Genomic DNA, 17,963 nt, shown 5'->3' with positions numbered 1-17,963 from the left:
GCTTCATTATGGTTGTGCTGATGAAGACTAGATTTGCCAGGCTAATTTGCATCATATTCTGACAGGTGCTAGTCCAGGTGTCCTATTGTCGTTCTGAAGCATGAATTAATAAACACAGCTCAGCCCCCACCTCCTTTTATCATTTGTGTGATAGAAGGAATAATAGAAATGAAACAGGCCTGGGGGGCAAAACAACTTATCTGACTTCATCTCCCAACAAGGCCTTTCCTGGGGTTTTGTCAGTTTTAATTTTTAAACGACAAGCTGCTGCACCACTTCCTCAGCATCATCTACCTGTCAAATGCCTTCCAAACCCCTTGCCGGCTAGTGTCTTAACCTTGAGGCAGGGCTACCCACAGCACAAGCCTGCACAGTGTGCCTTATTATGGTTTATTTTTCCAGCAAGCAAATTGATAAAGTACTCTTCTACCAACTAAAAGCCAAGATTCCTATGTAATTAGAACGCGATTCAGGCTTTGCAGATGAAAACCAAACACCACCAGAGCTGGCCATGTCATCCAGTATTTCCCTTTCAGTCCTCCTACAGCAGTCAATTAGTCCCACACTGTCCTGTGTCTTGCTTCTCTTTTGTACATTGTTATTTCTCAAAGCCTCTCTGGCCATGTGGTATCCAGAACTAAATTGTCTCCTGACATATGCACTTGTATCACACCGAGTGTTTATTATGAGCCCAGCTTGGTGACACAAGAGTATTAATGCAGAGGCAGCTCACAACTGCACTGGTCTTGTTTGCTGCTTTCACCTGCCTCATGTGTCTCCTCAGATGAGTTGCACCTCAGATTCGTCTGTCTTTTTTGACAGAGGAAAAGTGTTTAAGCCTAAACCCAGGGCTGATCTTTTAGCCTTTGGGTTGGTACAAAAGCTTCCCCTGCTCACTTTCTGCAGGGATAACTCACTTGTTTCTCTGGGTTACTCAAGTCATGCAGTGTTTACCTTGGAGCTCTGCTCTCTGTTGCTCACCTAATCTGCAATATAATTGTTCATCTAAAACAGGAGCCCAAAACCAGGCTTTCTTCATTGTCTTTACTAAGATGGGTTTAAAACAACTGAAGCTCCAGCTGTTCATGTTCAGCTATATACCTGAATTTCCCAGTGCTTCTACAAATTCATTCCATCCTGCTTAACTTTCACCCTGCCTCATTTCCCTATGGTATGCCTGGACAGAGAAGACCTGCACTTCAAGGTATGGTTCATAGCTCCTGCACGAAGTAAGCTGCTGTGTGCCCTTGACCGAGTAAGTTACAGGCACTTGTCTAACACAGGTTAATGCTTACGCCCAGAAGAACGTGTGAATGATCCTGTCAGACCTCCTGTGCCTTGGGTTGCCTGTCTGGCCTATGTTGTGCATTCTGTTATTTACCTTATGCATCTTTTTATAAGGATGAGGAAAGAACCAGCCTCTTTAAGTAAAATGTTAACATCTGCACTCAGGGTTTCCACTACTGCAACAGCCCCACACCCAACCTCATTCTGGAGTTCCATGAAACCGGGGAAGGCTCTGAGCCTGCTCCAAAGACAGAACTCATTTTAACTGCATTTTCTCTCCCCTTTGTTTTTTAAGAATCAGCTTGCAACGAATGGCACTTGCTAAATGACTGTCTAACAAGACAAAACGGTGCAAACCTCCCCCTCTTCCCCCGCCGATTGGAAAGCACTTGTCCTTAGCAACCCCGGCGCTGTGGCCTGCTTGCGGACACCGTCAGGTGCATGCAGAAGAGGTTCCCGCTTCTATAGAGCATTGAGAGACAAGAGCTGTTTCTTGTTGTTGCAGCCTCTAATGAAAATTTGCCTGCCACGTATCCAAGTGTGATCTGGAAGCAGATTTGCACCTGTCTCAGCAGGCCAAAATCAAACAATAACAGCGCTGAGAGCGACTTGGTGAGCAAGCAGCAAGGGCAGGGCGAGCGGGTGAGAGCCCCCTCGGTACGCTTCTGCCCTGCTCATCAGAGGCTTATGCTGCTCATCAGAAGCTTTTAATCAGATCATCAGAGCAGGGATTTTTTGTGCTTTACGTGCACACGTTACATACCTTTCTGCTCAGGAAAAGCAACCCACAGCTAACATGACCTTTTCATCTTTCGTTATCAGGGCTGGAACGAGAAGTGTCCCTGAGTGTGTGTAGCACTGAACACACAATGGCTTTTGCTCTCCCCCAGACTTCTGGAAACACAGAGGTACAGTGCAGCTGCCAGCCCTCTTCTCGTGCTGAGGGCATGCAACTGTACCAGCTCACTGCCATGCATGCCACAAGAGATTTCTGCTAATGCAGTTGTAAGTTATATGGGCTTCAGAGCAGAGACGTTTTGTTTGTTTCTTTGTTTTTTGTTTACTGTTTCATAAATGACTAGAGTAGTTTAGGTACTATAAATAGTGTTTTTCCTTTCCTAGTTGCAAACAACCCATCTTGTGCATCTGAATGCTTTGAGCTTTATTTCAGAGAGGTTTTTCTGTTGACATTCTAGGCACCTTTATAATTTTTTATCCAGGGCGTACAAAGCTCTTTGTGATTATTTGTCAGTTTTCAGTCTTACCTCTGAAGAGCGTTAGATACTATAGTTTTACAGTTAGGAAAATTAAGGAACAGAAAACTTTGATGGTTTGCTCAGAGTCTCTGTGTAAGAAAGAGGAATAAATCCCAGGAAACTCTGCTTGCAGGCTTCTGCTCTAATTACTGAAGAGCATTCTTCAAAAAGTGTAGCTTTTTTGAAAGAAGGGACATGTGAGTGTGATTGTTATCTGCTGAGCAGAGCAGATACCAGATGAGAGATCTTTCCTCTTTATCTTTTTACGAAATAATAGATGTCTGATTATGATCTGAGACGCTAAGAAAACTTTGTTACAGATAATTTCAGGTTTCCGAACATGTTTCTCTTTAGTAGTACTCTTATTTACATAACCCATTAAGTTAGTCATAACAAAGAGCAAATAACAAAATGCACATCTTGGACATGACTCCTGCCGAAATACTCCACAGCCTGACTCAGAAGGAGTAAACCTCAAGTTGCCACTGTGCTAGCACTAGGCAAATACACTCCAGAGGATGGCTCCTGCTCCAAGGAGCTCAAGGTCTAGGGAGGCAAGACAGCAGCAGGGAATGGCCCCCTCCTGCCTGACAGTTTGATGGTGTCCCATGGTCATACAGAAAGTCCCTGGCAGAGCCAGGAATGGAAGTCAGGTGACCTGGAGCATAATGTCATGTTTTTTTTTTTTTTTTTTTTTTTTTTTTTTTTTTTTTTTTTTTTTGTTTGTTTTTTTGGTTTGTTTTTTTTTTTTTTTTTTTTTTAGTTTTTTTTTTGTTGTTGTTGTTGTTGTTTTGTTTGTTTTTTGTTTTTGTTTTTTTGTCTAACACAGTTGTGATAGCAGCAAACCTATCTTTCAGAGGTCCTCTGTAAGGTTCCCTCAGAGGATGAGAGCTAGCCGTCCTGCTCCCTTCAATGCCCTGTCAGCTCTGGATAAAATAACCTGTACATACGCAGGTACGTAGCTTCATGAATCCATATTGCTACAGTAATGGGTTTAGTAACAGAGGGATTCAGATTAAAAATTAGGATCAAGGACTTGTCCTGCAAAATGACTTTTGAGGCATTTTATGTGGGCATTGCTACAGAAATCTGCAGTGAGAGTCACCTAGACCTGCTTGCCCCACTGATCCCATTTTGAATCCAGGTCAGTTCCGATGGAGTCAATGGAATAGCAAGTGTGTAAAAGATGTGTGTAAAAGTACATGTGTATGTGTACGTGTACGTGTATGTGTATGTATAAAATCAGCATTGCCTGATCCATCTTTCAGCTGTTTGCTTAGCTCCATCAGTTTAATTTGCAACTTAAACTGTGGGAGAGACGTGTAATCCTTTTATTCACTGCATCTGATGATACCCCAAAGCACTTTGTTTACTTAACATGTTACACATTCATTGAGCCTTCTGTCACTAAACACTGCATGTGCTGACACAATCTGCATCAAATGCTGCTCCACGAACAAAACTCATTTGCAGACACAACCTAACACCTTGGTACAGTTCATTCTAAACAGTTACATTCCTAGAAGGTTTTTGGGTTGCTACCTGAATTAAAACTATGGCAGGCCTGTTAATTGTGTTAAAAACAACCACACACATGCACTTCTGCTTGCGATTATAGACAGAAGTTTACAGAGGTAGAGAGGCACTCTAGGACATCTGTGAGCACTTGTGTGTTTGTGAACGCGTGCATGTGCAAGGCAGAGGAGATGTGAAGGAGGAGATGCATCTTTTCCATGGAACTGAGATGTAAATGTTTGCAAGGGGTGTTCTTGTGCAGCAGAAGAGGCAGGACAAGAGCATGTACCTTCCTACCATGGGGGCTGATCTCAACAAAGCTGAGTCCTCACGACCTGAAAACAGCGGGTGTCACTCATGCTGTGACTGGGTAAAGAAAGCCCTGGGCAGCATTTGGGGGAATTGTCTGTCGGAATGGGAGGGATTTATTTTCTCTGCACAAAAGAAAGAGAGCCTGCTCTCTTTCTTCAACTTTGGCCTTGCTGCACAGACCTCAGTCACACACATGCTTCATCTCTCTGCTGGTGTACACACACCTTCCACATCACACGTTTCCAAACACGTTGCATGCCATGTCAGCCAGCCTCCGGCCCCTCCTCCTTTTTTGGGCTGGCACAGAACAGTGCTTGGTGAGAAAAGTGCTGCTTGCAAAGTAGGGTTTCTGTGGTTTAGGGTTATTTTAATTAATTATTTTTTTTTATTTTTTTTTCTAAGTCTGCAGCTGCTAGTTTTGAAACGACCAATCCTAAAGCTGCAGAAGTATGAAAGGGTAAGAAATCAATGGAAGAAATAGACAATCAGAGCGGGGTCCTGACCGTGGAGTGGCTGCTATATTTTAAAACCCATAAAAGTTTGGCTTATGTAAGAAACCATCTGGTATTTAGGCCTAGTTGAAATTTTAGCTGTGTGCGTGCACTCTGTGTATGAATCAATGGAGCAGCTTCACAGGCGCATGCACGTACTCTGCTGGACTCCTTCACCAGGCAGTGCAGGGCACTTGCTGAAAATATCTGGAAAACCTATTGGACTTCACACCCCTCTAACTCCTTCTGGACTGCTCATAATGGTCTTTGATCTAAGGGAAAACATGCGTGCCCGCCACAGCTGCAATGCTGCAAACCCACATTACGAATAGGTGCATGACCTAAAAACCAGTTAGCAATGCACATCTCAGGAACATTGTAGAAAGCTGCTGAATGTTTATAAAGAGCCCAATGGCAAGAACCACTGGGTTTCTTTCTGTTCATAACATGGCAAGCAGGACATTCCTGCACCGAGATCGTTGTTGCTGCTGCACATGAGTAGAACTAAGTCTGTCCCAGCTCGTAAGAGCATCTACCCCAAATCAACCTGACAAGGTAGAGAAGAAAGGAAGCATTTGCTTACCTCCACAGATGAGAAACTGAGATACGGAGAGATGAAGTGAAATGCCCAAACTCATACAGGAAACCTGTGGCAGAGCAACTAACTGAACCAGATTGGGCACTGCTGAGGACAAAGACTGGAGTGAATTAACTGTTCAGACTTTTCTGACTCACCAGGAGGAAAAAAAGGAAAAAAAAATGTCATCACAAAAACCCAGAATTGCATCAGGGAGGGTTCTTCCACTGTGTGTTAAGGCCAGGCACTAGGAACACCGTGTGCTGCCCCTGTGACTAATGCTGAGAAAAGGCAAATTCAGATGGGAACAGGTGCAGCTGAGGGCTAAGGAATAACCAGAAAAAGGGTGTTGATGAAAAAGATCAGAAGATTTTTGCTTATCACAGCTAAACAAAGACTGAGAGCAGTATGGCAGTGGTCTGTAACTACAGGGTGAGCAGAATGTCAGGGAAGGGAAAGCCACAGTGCTGGCGTGAGAGACAAGAGGTATAAATCAGTCATGAGCAAATAGGTCAAAATCAGAAGAATGTATTTAAACATCAAAATGAGGAAGTTATGGATGTCCTTTCCGGTGGGGAGCAGTAGTGGTGGAAGGAAAATACATCCATCCTTTACAGACACCTTGAGGGTTTTGTGAAAGGAATTACAGAGCATGGTCATGTCTGACAGCAGAGTGGACTCAGCTCAAGAATTGCTTCCACTCTGGAGTTGAAATTAAGTGCCTTACCTTTTCTTCACTCCTAAGGAATTTAGAAGAAGAATCTCTTGTTACATAGAGTGCATAGCACAACAGAGACTCATCTGGTCTCTAGGCACTACCGTAGCACAAATAATTCATAACACTAATGATCAACCATAACTACATCCTTCCTGAGGTAGAGATGACATATGAGAATACCAAAAGTGAAAAGCAGGGAACTGACTACAAGCTTGTTTCATCCTTTCGTGACCACCCCATATTCTGTGAGAATGAGAAAACGTCTGCTCTCAGATACAGTGGTGTAAATCCAGAGGAATTCGAAAAGCATCACTGCAAGCAAGCTTGAACTCCACTGGCATTCTTTCTTTTTCTAAAAGGGAAGAACTCTATCCATCTCTTAAAATCTTTGCCTACTGCTCTGGAGGTGCTGCAAAGGCAAAGGATTCCTATAAGTGCAAGTCTGGGTTTGGGAAGCCCTGCAGAAAGCAGTGAAGTGGACAGAAACCATTATCATCTTTAATACCAACATGCAGAAAGAGTGCATACCAGGCATGAGTTTGTTGGGGCTCCAAGGCAAAGTGGATATAGCCTTTTCCTACCCAGTGTCATCTGGTACATTTTTTACACAGCCTTCCCTATAGCATTACTCAAAATCCAGAGGACTCGGTATCATTGTCAAAGAGAAGACAGGAGGGTAGAGCTGCTGTTCAGGAAAAGACTAGAATTAGAAGGGAGCCTGGTAAAGCTCCCTATCTTTCTTTGTGAAATTTCTGTGTAGGTAAGAAGCAACACTTCAGCCTGGATCTGGCCATGCCCCTTCTTCTACTTCATGCAATGAGAAGGAAGTTTTCAGCACAAAAACAGTGTAGTGTGAGATTCTGCACAGATGCTCAGTCTGCAGCAGGACTGCGAGGAGCTGGAGTTTGGGCCATGTGCCATCGGAATGGTAGCAGTTTCATTTCAGCTTACTAGAGACGTCTCAGATTTCAAGTACAATCTTAGTGTCACAAGGGAATTCATGATCACTCGGATAAAATGTAGCACACACAATTTGCACGCACACTTGTCTGGTAGAAAATGGGATTCAGAAGAAATAGGTTCAATTAAAAACACGCCAGATCCTGATAAAACACACTGCTTTTTTTTTTTCTGGGCATCAGTTCCTCTCTTTATGTAAGATCATTCTTTCTCTTGTCAGAGTGGAGTCTTAACAGACAAGTTTGGAAATATTTGCAAGATGATACTGAGAATTTTTGCCTTGAGATAACAAATCACTTGACTGCATGCTTATTCTAAATCTGGTTGGTTCTGATGAAGTCAAATGTATTCATCTATGCTCTCAGAAATATCGCTAAAATGCAATATTTGTTCTGTTGGAAGATATACATGCACACATTAGATCTAATGGAAGAAGAACATCACCATGCATGTCATATGAATTTTACCAGCAACTTCGTATTCGGAATGTCATTACTAGAAAACTTATTCTTGCTGCAGCACACCATCTCTGAAGGACCAGGAGTCACACAGACTGTAGTGTAGATTCTCAGTATGCATCAAAACCACCCACAGCAACTACGGTAACTGCTCCAAATGACTTTCACTCTTTTGGGATCAATTTATAAATGGTGATCTATCTGGTTTTTGAGCCTGTACATATATCAGCAGTTTCTGACTCCAGTGATTTTTCTGTGTATCAGCAGTAAAACTTCCCTTTCAAAGCTCATGAAAGTATGCATAAGGTCCACCGTCTTCTACAAATGCCATGGCAATTCTATAGCCAGGAATGTGTGGATGGCCACAAGGACCCTCTGTGTCCTTAATGCTGACTGGTTGAGTAACCAGGACCACTTTCTTCCTATATTTAATCTCCTGACTTTATTTATTTATTTATTTATTTATTTATTTATTTATTTATTTATTTTCCTTTGCCTGTTTAGATTATGGGCTCCTACTCCATCTTCGTGCCATGCCTCATCTTGGTGGGAACCTCTAGGGACATCTACCATAATACACGGAATTAAGCATACGAGTCATGACTTCTGGTTCTAATCAGGAGTCCGTCCCAGAGGCTGATCTGCAACACGACCCTGATGGACAAATCCTCAGAATTTAATAGGGATTAAATCAGTGGAGTTTTCATAGAAATTAAATTAGACTGTATAGAAATTGTTCCATAAACAGAACACAGGAGAAAAGGCTAAACTTCCTTGATTTTTCCCTGTATTTTACAAAAGGGATATGATTTTCTGTTACCTTTTCCTGTGCAATCCAAAATTATGTGATAAAAAATTACACTTTCCACTTTTCAATGTAAATGCATAGGATTTTGTTATTACATGAGAAAACCTCAAATCTGTACTCTGAAACCTGCAGAAAGGCAGTTCTGTAGGAAGGCAATTATGTTTGTTCTTTTCCTTGCTTTAAGTAACATAGGTCCCGCTCCTCTTTTAGGCTGGGGTGAGCAGAGCCCCCTGGCAACTCTGCTTTCTTGTTAGCTGGTGTGGTGCACTAACCCTTGACTGTTTCAGTCTATTTTAACCACTGCCTGTCTCTTTAGGTATACACACCATGTAGATTAGGACATATACAGAAAACAGGCCAAGTCCACTACTTTTATCTTAATCCATATTCTGCCATTCCTGAACGTTGATGATCTGAATAAATGAACCATGGACACAAGCTACTTATCTGCAGAGGATGAACTGGCAAATTCACTTTGTGCCACATGCAGATGGACAACAGGTCCTGCAGGTTGCGGTTTTGCCCCTCCTCTCTATAAGCCTGTTGAACTCTGGTGGCTTGGATAAATGGATAAACTGTGAGCATGAAAAAATTGCACCAATTTCAGTGGGAATTTGAAGATAGTATATATTGCTAAGAATCGGACCCATATTTGCGCTTTGGTCTGCTCCACACTTTTTTAGCTCCTTTTAGTTGCATTCAGAAGCATTTTTATTGGCATCTATTCAGTCCTGATCTGAGATCACATTACTCTTTCTGAACAAGAAGACAAGTTACTGTAGAGCATGCACGAGATATAGCAAGCATCTCGAATAACGCCTAAGATTTAAATCACCGTGAACTTGTGATTCTTATAAAGAGTAAGCATCAGTTCTGACATATGAAGATTATGAAGGCATGGTGCATCTCAGCAAAACAGTAGACTTGTCATCTGGGTGGGGTGCTCTAGCTGTGGAAAAGTGGTGCTTTCCCAAGGGACTGGCTCCTTACTGCATGGAATAATTTGGATTTTGTGTTGAATCCTTCATATCAATAGTATGTTCCTAATCCAATTGACAGGAATGAAATAAAACTGCAGCCTTGTACCAGTGAAGGGGAAAGAGTTGGAAGGAAAGGGTGTCAATCAGTGTAGATGTTTAAGAGAATCATTCATGATAAAATGTTTAGGGCTGCGAGTTCCAGTAAATGCTAGGGAATGCCATTTGTACTGTATATGTGTAATCATTTTGGGAAGCATTTCTGACAGTGGTCTACACATTTCAGGACATAAAATTCCAGTTCCAAGTTCAAATAGCAAATATGCTCACACATACAAGCCTGTGCAGATCAATGAGATCTCAACACCTGATTATCTGCTATACCACAACATTAAAAACCCTCTCTCTCCTAAAATATAGGGGGGGGGTGCTACATTTTTTTTTTATTTTTTTTTTTTTAGACTAGAGCATGGCAGCTGCTACCCTGGAAGTGGCTTCGTTTCAGCAACAAAGTTCTTGCCCCTCTGCAGTTGGCAATGCAAAGCTCAAATAGATATGAAGAGGGCACTATCACTCTAGGCAGCCTGACTCGGAGTCAGGACAGAAAAAATAAAAGGCAAATGTTCGATGCTAACATTATACGAAGTCCCAAGGAGATTTGGAACAGGAGCAGTGGAGGAGTTACAGCTTCCTTTGTTCTGCTAAAAGGAAAAAGGAAACACATCAGGAAACCAGACTGTGGAGCACAGGAAGTCTCACTTTGGCTGATAAAAAGGCTGATGTGAGGTTGGTTCAGATGCAGTTAAAAGTCAATCAAGCTTGGAACAACAAGAAGAGCTATTCAGATGAAACCAGAGAGCCAGAGCCTGTGTTTAGCTGTAGAAATGGTGTTTTAACATCTCTTAATCTCTTCCTTATCTTCTTGTTTGAAATAAAGCTGCTATAAAAATGTTCAAATAAGACTTTTCTCATCATACAGAAATTGGTTTCCCCAACTCACCACACCCTCCACTGACCCCACCATACCTTACTCCAGTTTCTTTTTTTCACTCATCGACCAACTTAAAAAACTGTATTCTTGCTGATTTATCTCCTCCCCTCAGATCAAAACCAGCATTAGTTAAGAAGGGCAGGTTTTTGCTGAGTGAGAAATCAGCAAATGACTAATTAAAGGCTCTCCTGCCCGTTATGTTATTTTCACCCACTCTGCATGATTGACAAGCGTGGGCCAATACCCTAACGTTCGGTTCCTGGTGTGCAGCTTTGTTGGCTTGGAGATGGGGGTGTTACACTTTTTTTCTTTTAATTGTTGCTTGCTCCTTTACAGCCCTATTGCAGGTTGATCGCTGGGTTAATCTATGCTGGAAGAACAGGAAAAAGACACGTGCAAATAAAGCAGTAAGCTTAGCTATATCCATGGCATTTACTGCAGGAGCTTCTTCTGAACTGTGTTTCTGAACTGCTTTTTAGAAAATAATCAGGAAAAGAAAGAATGCTTGATACACATGAAGGGTCAGGGTCATTTTTTACAGCATCATGCGAATGCTGAGGAGAACCAAAGGCAAGATGTCTGGGGGATTTAGCCTTACTTCTCCCACCTGTTTCCAGTAAGAGTTGCATATTCAATGCCCCTTAACTGGTTGTGTAAATCTTAACGTTTCCATATAGAATCAAAATTCTTCATTAAGCACCTAGAAAGCAGTGTGGTTTTCAGAGGGAACAGTTACCTTCAAAAGCTAATGAGAGCTTTACAAATCAAACTGGCTGCCTAGTCAGGTAAATGTGCACTTACATGCCCATTTTTAGGGCTCTGACTTCAAAATATGAAAGCAAACCAGAGATGCACACATTGAAATGTCTCTTTTATCAAATTCTGATGGTCCCTGTCAGGTCATTATTTCTGAGTTTTACCTTTGGTGCTGGTTGTCACTTGAGAAACAGAAGGTTTCTCAAGTGACATTTAAGTGTATCCCAATAAAGGGACATACTTAAATGTATTCAGCAGTAATATACAGTAACATATATCCCTTTTGTTTAGGTCTCTGACTTACAGCTAAAGGAAAATCTTTTGGTAGCGGAGGTGGGGGAGGGAGGAGGTAACGTTTGTGGCTTTACTACAAGAGACCTGTTTCTAGATCAGTGTTACTAGCTGTGTAGTTACGCATCAGTAAGTATGTGGCCTTGGTGATGAGAGAAAGAAAAGAAGCTGTAGATGCATTTACATTTTGAAGATTTAATAGTTGGAGCTCAGTGGAGTAAATTACGCAGTGTCCTGTCCTGTTGCTGTATATACCAGTTTGACTTAGGTTGGCACTTAGGTTGATCTGCAACCTGGCTGCCCAGGGTCTGTGATGACACAGCATGCAGGTTACCAATGACTTGGGTCTGCCATCAGGCAAATTATTTCCAAAAGAAGGCAGAAAACCACATTTGCGTTGTGATATTTTAGTCCTTACTTTCAAAAACAGCTATAAATATGCACTCACAGTCTTGTAAGAAAACATTTGTTCACTCAGAAAGTGTACTTAGGCATCACCCATAGAAGTATGACAAGACTGTACAACCTGAGAAGTGCACTCCAAGCAGCTCTGTTTACCCACCGGTGCTATGTATGCATTGTGTGCTCATGTTCACATGTGCATGAGAGCAGGAGAGGTACAGACACTGGAAATGGATCTGTTGTTCAATTCAGAACAAAAGATCTAAAGAGAATTTTACATTTGGGGGAAAAGCTGGCTTCAAACCAAGTTGTACGACTTAAGCTTAAAATATTAGACCTGTCTCTTCTAGGCAAGCCCTGCACACATTCATGCTTGCTCCAGCACTAACACCATGTTTGTGCAATGTGAGGTGTCTAGCAAACCCACAAATGTCTACAAATCTGAAGTTAAGGCTCCCTCGGCTCCTTTAATTTTCCTGCTTGTGCATGTTTGCACTGAGGTGGGACACAGAGTCTTTCATTAAGTAGTTGAGTAAACTCAAACAGAATAAGAAACTTTCATTTTTCTAAGGCAATCTACGGGGCGCTGTGGAAGAGCTTCATGCACTGATGTTTTACAGGGAGAAAAAGCCTGGATGATGCTCCATGTCATGCAGTTACATGTTCATAAGTTCTAGGGCTGATGCTTCTGAGACGTGAACTGAAATCAAGAGGAAAGCCTTCTTTAAAGGCAGAAGGAGACGCCTGAAGAGAATAAACTCTTGTTTCTGCAAAAATTGCTATAAATGCCCTACCCCCAGCATACCTCACTTTATCGGCATGTCATCTAAGGCCTTACTTTAGTGAGGTGTGAAGTGCAACCTTACTCATTGCTCTTCTTGATTTCTGCCCTTTTCTTATAGCAGTCTAATGAAGAGTTGTACTATTTCACACTAAGACTCCAGCAGCATTCTCCATGGAAGAAATGCTGCAAGGAGTCATGGAAGCTGGACCTCCCCCCAGCCTACAGCAGGAGTATCATGAAATTAAAATAAATAACTAAAATAAAAGCATGAAATCCTCAGGACATGCATGCTACTACTCAAAGTGACCACATCCTGTTAGGGTAAAATCCACAGTCGTGCAGAGACAACGCTCTAAGACGCTCTCAGCACCTCTTTAAAGCTTCTGAGTGAAACCCCAAGTGCCTAAAATCTAAGCAGTTGTGCTGTTTTGTTGTGTATTAGGTTTGTTTCAGACTAATCTTCCTTCCCATAGCAGGAACAATTCTAGTACAGAGCAACAGAGCTACTTGGCTTACAGACTCTGGAAAGACTTCCCCAGTGCTTTACTCGCATAGCAAACAGGAGTTAGTACCAATCACCTCGAGTCAGCAGCACCCAGCACAATGGCATGATCACGAGCTCATACTGAGGCAGAAAGCATGCATTTGCACACACATTGCTGAGGGAAAATGAAGCAGTAAGAGAAGTAGCATTATGAAAATATGCCAATTACCAAACATTTCTAACAGTTTTTTGCTGTTGTGTCTTAAGAAGCCATCATGCGCTATATATGTCACCTAAGCAGTGACCTTGCTATCGGGGAACACAGATTTTATGCCTTGGAAATTTCAGATGGTTTTATTCAAAACTGCTTTTGAGGGACGGCAACATGGAAAGCCTGCAGTGAACAAACATCTGTGTGGAGTTTTCTCCTTCTGGAGACTAAGATTCTTGCCCTGCGAGTCAATGCCTTCTTGCCAGGAAAGGCCATCTCTAAAAGGCCAAAGCCAGGGCAATTTAAAAATGGCAAAACAGACATTTAAACTGGCCCAAAAAGGAAACATGTCCTTAGTTCAAGATCTTGATGGCCAAGTTTCAGGACAAGAGCGAACGCCTACAGTTCACGAATGACAAGAAACAGTGATTGCAATAGAAACCCTACCCCACCCTTTGCTATAGCAACACCAGCACATCAGTTGTCTTCTCATGGAAAGAAAAAGAGACAAGTATAGTTGTCGTCTACTTTGGTAATGCAAAATGTTCACTGAATGTCCTTCAGATGGTCTCTTATGTCCAGAGCATAAGGATAAACATATTTTCACAGAATGAAGGCAGCAGCTATAAACTGTGCTTATTTATTATTATTATTATTTATTAACATTTAGGCTTGGGCATGTTTATTTTTTTAAAATTAATTATAGTCCACATGTAAAGTGGAACTGAAACGATTAAACCAGTTTGAAACCACACTATTTGTTATTGTGAGGAAGTCCACGCATGGGCATCTTGTTGACATTAGATGTACCCTCTTTTGATTTAATTTGAGTCAATAAAAACCCAAACCCCCAAAACACAATGTAAGTTAAGTCAAAGCAGAATGTTAACCCAAAGAAGATGTGATTTGAAGTGTCTGGAGGCATACAAGAAAAATAAAATAATTATTTAAAATTAATCCAAACATAAACCATCATCAGTTTCTTTGGCTCCTAATCATCTTCTGCAAGTGTTGTTCACAGAATGTGGAATTAATATGGAAATTAATTAATAAAAATAAAGATTTGCTGCACTTCTTTCTGCAGAAAAGACCTTAATGTATCAATGTAGAGGTCACTTTTCAAACCAGCCACTCCAACTCCAATGTCAGGTATTAAGCAGATTATTTGAAGAATGCAGCAAAAATTGCCTCCTACCACCTCAGCAAGTGATCTAAAATAACTCCCCTTGCAATACATAATTATTTGTGAAGAAACAAAGATGCATTCTGGAGCTGGTGTGCTGGCTTAGCAATGCCAGACGTGATGTAAGCCAGGGCATGATGGGGAAAGAAGACTTACAGTCCGGAGCTGATCCCCCCTAATATCTCTGTATGTGCATGACATTCCCTGAGCTGTGGGGTAAAGAACCCTGACAACTTCAACTCACATTTCCGCATGGTGTCTGCAGAGGATGCAAGCATAGACCAGGATCATCCTGACCACATCTATCCTCCAGCCACGCTCTGCTTCCCCAGGAGCATGCAGCAAGCCCTTAAGACAGCTCAAGGCTACAGCAGAACTACCCATTTAGTACAAAGTCACCCTGCAACCGGGCAGTTTTATAGTTAAATTATTCCACTTATGCAACACCAGCCATCAGAAAGTCTACTGTCCAAGCTCTTTCTGAATGGCATAAAAAGATTAAGAGGCAAGTACAGGCCCAGCACCGTGGGTTACAGGGTGAAGGGAGGCATTTTTATAGTAGACCAGACTCAGAATCCTTCTACATCGGTAGTGTGCAGTTAAAAGTCCTTGGCTCAATTAAAGCAATTAGTCCGTGGAAGAGTTTTGCAAAGACTTAACAAAACACTGTCACTTGTCATGTTCACGCTGCTCAGGAAGGCAATCAGCTGCAAGGTGTACCCCTTGAACATTTCTGATCAGGGCTGCACAGCACTGCCTTCTACACAGCCAGGTATACTTCGGTTCATGGGTGAAGTACTTCTGAACCACATCTGCACACAATTTCATCTGCCCCCTCAGCCCGCTCTTGATCTAAATAACAAAAGAACCTTTTCCTCTGTTTTTCTTGCCATCTTTGTCATCTATGTGCATCTTTTCTGCCATATTATTTACCAACTGGAGTGCACAGCTTTGAGAGAAAGCAGTGCTTACAGCCTTCAGAAGAGGTACCTGAAGGGTACGATTGCTTCTAAATTGCTGTCTCCTGAATACAGTACAGGTTTGTTTACTATGTCCTAGAATTTAGCAAGTCTACCCCAAGGCACAGATTATATAGAGAGCTCAGCACATTAAAAACATTGAAGCATCTCAAGCCACATCCTCTCTCATTGCCCTTCACCTGAGAGAACTCAGGCAAGGTGGCCTAACCCCTTCCTTTCAGTGGTAAATTGCAGCAAATCTGCCCGTGCATGGGTCTGACACTCCCTGGAAACCACTCATTCCTCCCCAGCAAGAAAATTTGCAAGAAATCTCCTATAATCCTGAGGACACTACCGGAGCTTTCAACCACTTGTGCAAAGTGCAGAGAAGTGGTAAGTTACAGGAGGAGCTCAACAGGAGACAGGGATCTGCAGCAAGTTGCCAATGATCCTGGGGTTGCTCAGTGGACCCAAGATGAGATTCCAGTGCACCAGGATCCCACCTCTCTTAGCTCAAACAGCCAAATGCTTTCTGGACTACAAGTGGAGCAGCAATACATAACAAAAGGCTGCTCAGCTGTCAGTGGGCAGATCCAGGAGCTGGGGCAGTGACCCAGGATGCGGCTGAGTTCCTCCTTTCACCACAGCCTCCCCAGCACGACTGCGGTCCTAGCTGCAAAGCATCGCAGTTCCTCATCTCCAGAGCAGGGGGCTGGGGGTGACAGCGACACCACTTTGCCACGCAGGGTGACAGGGGAGAGGAGGAGCTCCCAGTAGGCACCATGGGCTACCTGGGCCATGGCAACACATCAGCACCTTTCAGAGGATGCTGCAGGGGGGCTTGTGGCATGCGAAGAAAAGCGGGTCCATGTGTGCACCACAGCAAACATGCAGATGGGAAATTTCCGCACTTTCACTGTGCAATATTTAGGACGCCACAAATCAAAGAAGGTTGCGGTGCTCTAAGCATGTCCTGAATGAGGACTGGGTTACTTTTGTTACAAAGCTGAAGAGGTGGTAAGGGAGATGTGCCTTATTCCTGCCATACCTCAAATTTTGTGCTTTCAACGTTCCTGCTTTCTTTCCTCCTTTCTGACGTTTCCCCTTTCATTCCCTCTTTCTTTCCTCTTTCCATATTCTCTTCCTACCCATCTCCTTCCCTCCCCCTTTCTCTTGAGACCCTTCCAAACAGTGCACTTGTCACAAGCTGAAATGTAAAGGAGAAAGTTTCAGTTCCTGCCAGTTTGCAGCTTCTTTCTCCCCAGGTCAGCAAAAAAAAAAAAAAAAAAAAAAAAAAAAAAAAAAAAAGACTTTTAAGAAGAGATCAACACCCCACCCAGGCGATAGGCATCTTTCGAAATCCTCCAACCCAAACACACCCACAGAGTCTCTCGCTCCAAGGCTGCTCTGTTTGAGCTGCCCTGCACTACAGCGCTCCCTCAAGAAGAGCCCGTACGAATTGCACAAGGGCCCCCCAAAGCAAGAAAGTGAACCCGCTGCTGCCTGGGCTTTGGGAAACAGCACCTCGAGGGACTTGGCGAAGGCTGGGTTCATCTTTGCAAAGGCTGGAGGACCAGCCGGTTTGGTGGGGGTAAAGGGAGGGGGAACCATTCTCAGCAGCGTGCCAGCAGAGTCCTCGCTTGCTCAAGGCCACCAGAGGTTGGTTATGTTCGTGGTTTTTTTGCCACACTCTTTGCTTCCCCTTCCCGCTGCCTCGCCCCAAGCTAGGGTGATGTTTCCCCTCCAAACCGCCCGGTCCCTCGCTCTCCCCCCAAAACTGCTGGAGGCAACACACCAGCAGACCCAGCAGCGCGCTTCGGGCAGGGCCAGGCGAGGAAATCAGAGCCGGCTGACATGGAACCGCCAGGGGCAGGCAGCTCCGAGCCCCGCCGGCCCCAGCCGCCCCCCTGGCGGCGCCCGGCGGCCCCGGGGGCTGGCAGCCCGGAGCCAGGAGCTGTCACTGCGGGTTCGCCGAGCCGGGCAGCTCCCGGGGGCCCTCCGAGCCCCGCCGCGGAGCCCCCGAGCCCCGGGGAGGGGACGGAGGGAAGAAGGGGAGGGAGTGGAGGGAAGGGAGGGTGGGAGAGCCCCGGGAGGGTGGGAGAGTCCCGGTCGGCAGGGCGGGAGGAGGGGGCCCGGCCGGAGCTGGCCCCCGGCCCCTGCAGCCCTTACCTTAATAGTGCCGTCCATCTAGAATAACTTCCAGCCGGTACCAGCAATATTCCACACATTGACCCGGTTTAGCCTGCAACCGAAGCCTCCTGAAGTCGTTATTCTTCTCCCTCTTTCACTTTTCTCTGTCCTCCCAGTGATTTTACTTTCCTCCGCTTATCCCCTCTCCGGCTCTCTCCCTCTCCCTCCCTCGCTCTCTCTGCCTCTCTTTTTTTTGACTTTGGTTGTTGCAGCAGAGCGAAAAAGAGACAGTTAACCGGATGAAACGTTTTTTCTGCTAATTTTGGGAAGTGAAGTCACTCGAGGAGGAAACTTTCGTCTCTCCGCTGGTCCTGCCTTCTTGATCAAAATATATATATTTTACATACAGGATA

At 43.7% G+C, this 17,963-nt stretch overlaps 1 protein-coding gene across 4 annotated transcripts in view; it reads right to left on the bottom strand.

Moving 5' to 3' along the window:
- The window catches only part of FLI1 (Fli-1 proto-oncogene, ETS transcription factor), an 88,784-nt gene that overhangs the window by 58,512 nt on the left and 12,309 nt on the right, over positions 1-17,963 (bottom strand). The window contains exon 1 of one of the 4 annotated variants that reach the window (XM_084301566.1): positions 17,590-17,807. The exons of 2 other annotated variants lie outside the window; for them this stretch is intronic. In XM_084301566.1, the coding sequence (XP_084157692.1) occupies positions 17,590-17,607 (18 nt within the window). In that variant the 5' untranslated portion in view covers positions 17,608-17,807. Of the gene's footprint in view, positions 1-5,444; positions 5,552-17,589; positions 17,808-17,963 lie in introns of those variants that run through there. One more of the 4 variants, XM_084301568.1, reaches the window with a different exon arrangement.

This window comes from Netta rufina (assembly GCF_964035555.1).
Source record: "Netta rufina genome assembly, chromosome: 25".
NCBI lineage: Eukaryota > Metazoa > Chordata > Aves > Anseriformes > Anatidae > Netta > Netta rufina.
Note: the sequence above shows the minus strand (reverse complement) of the source record. Positions and strands in the feature narration are given on the sequence as shown.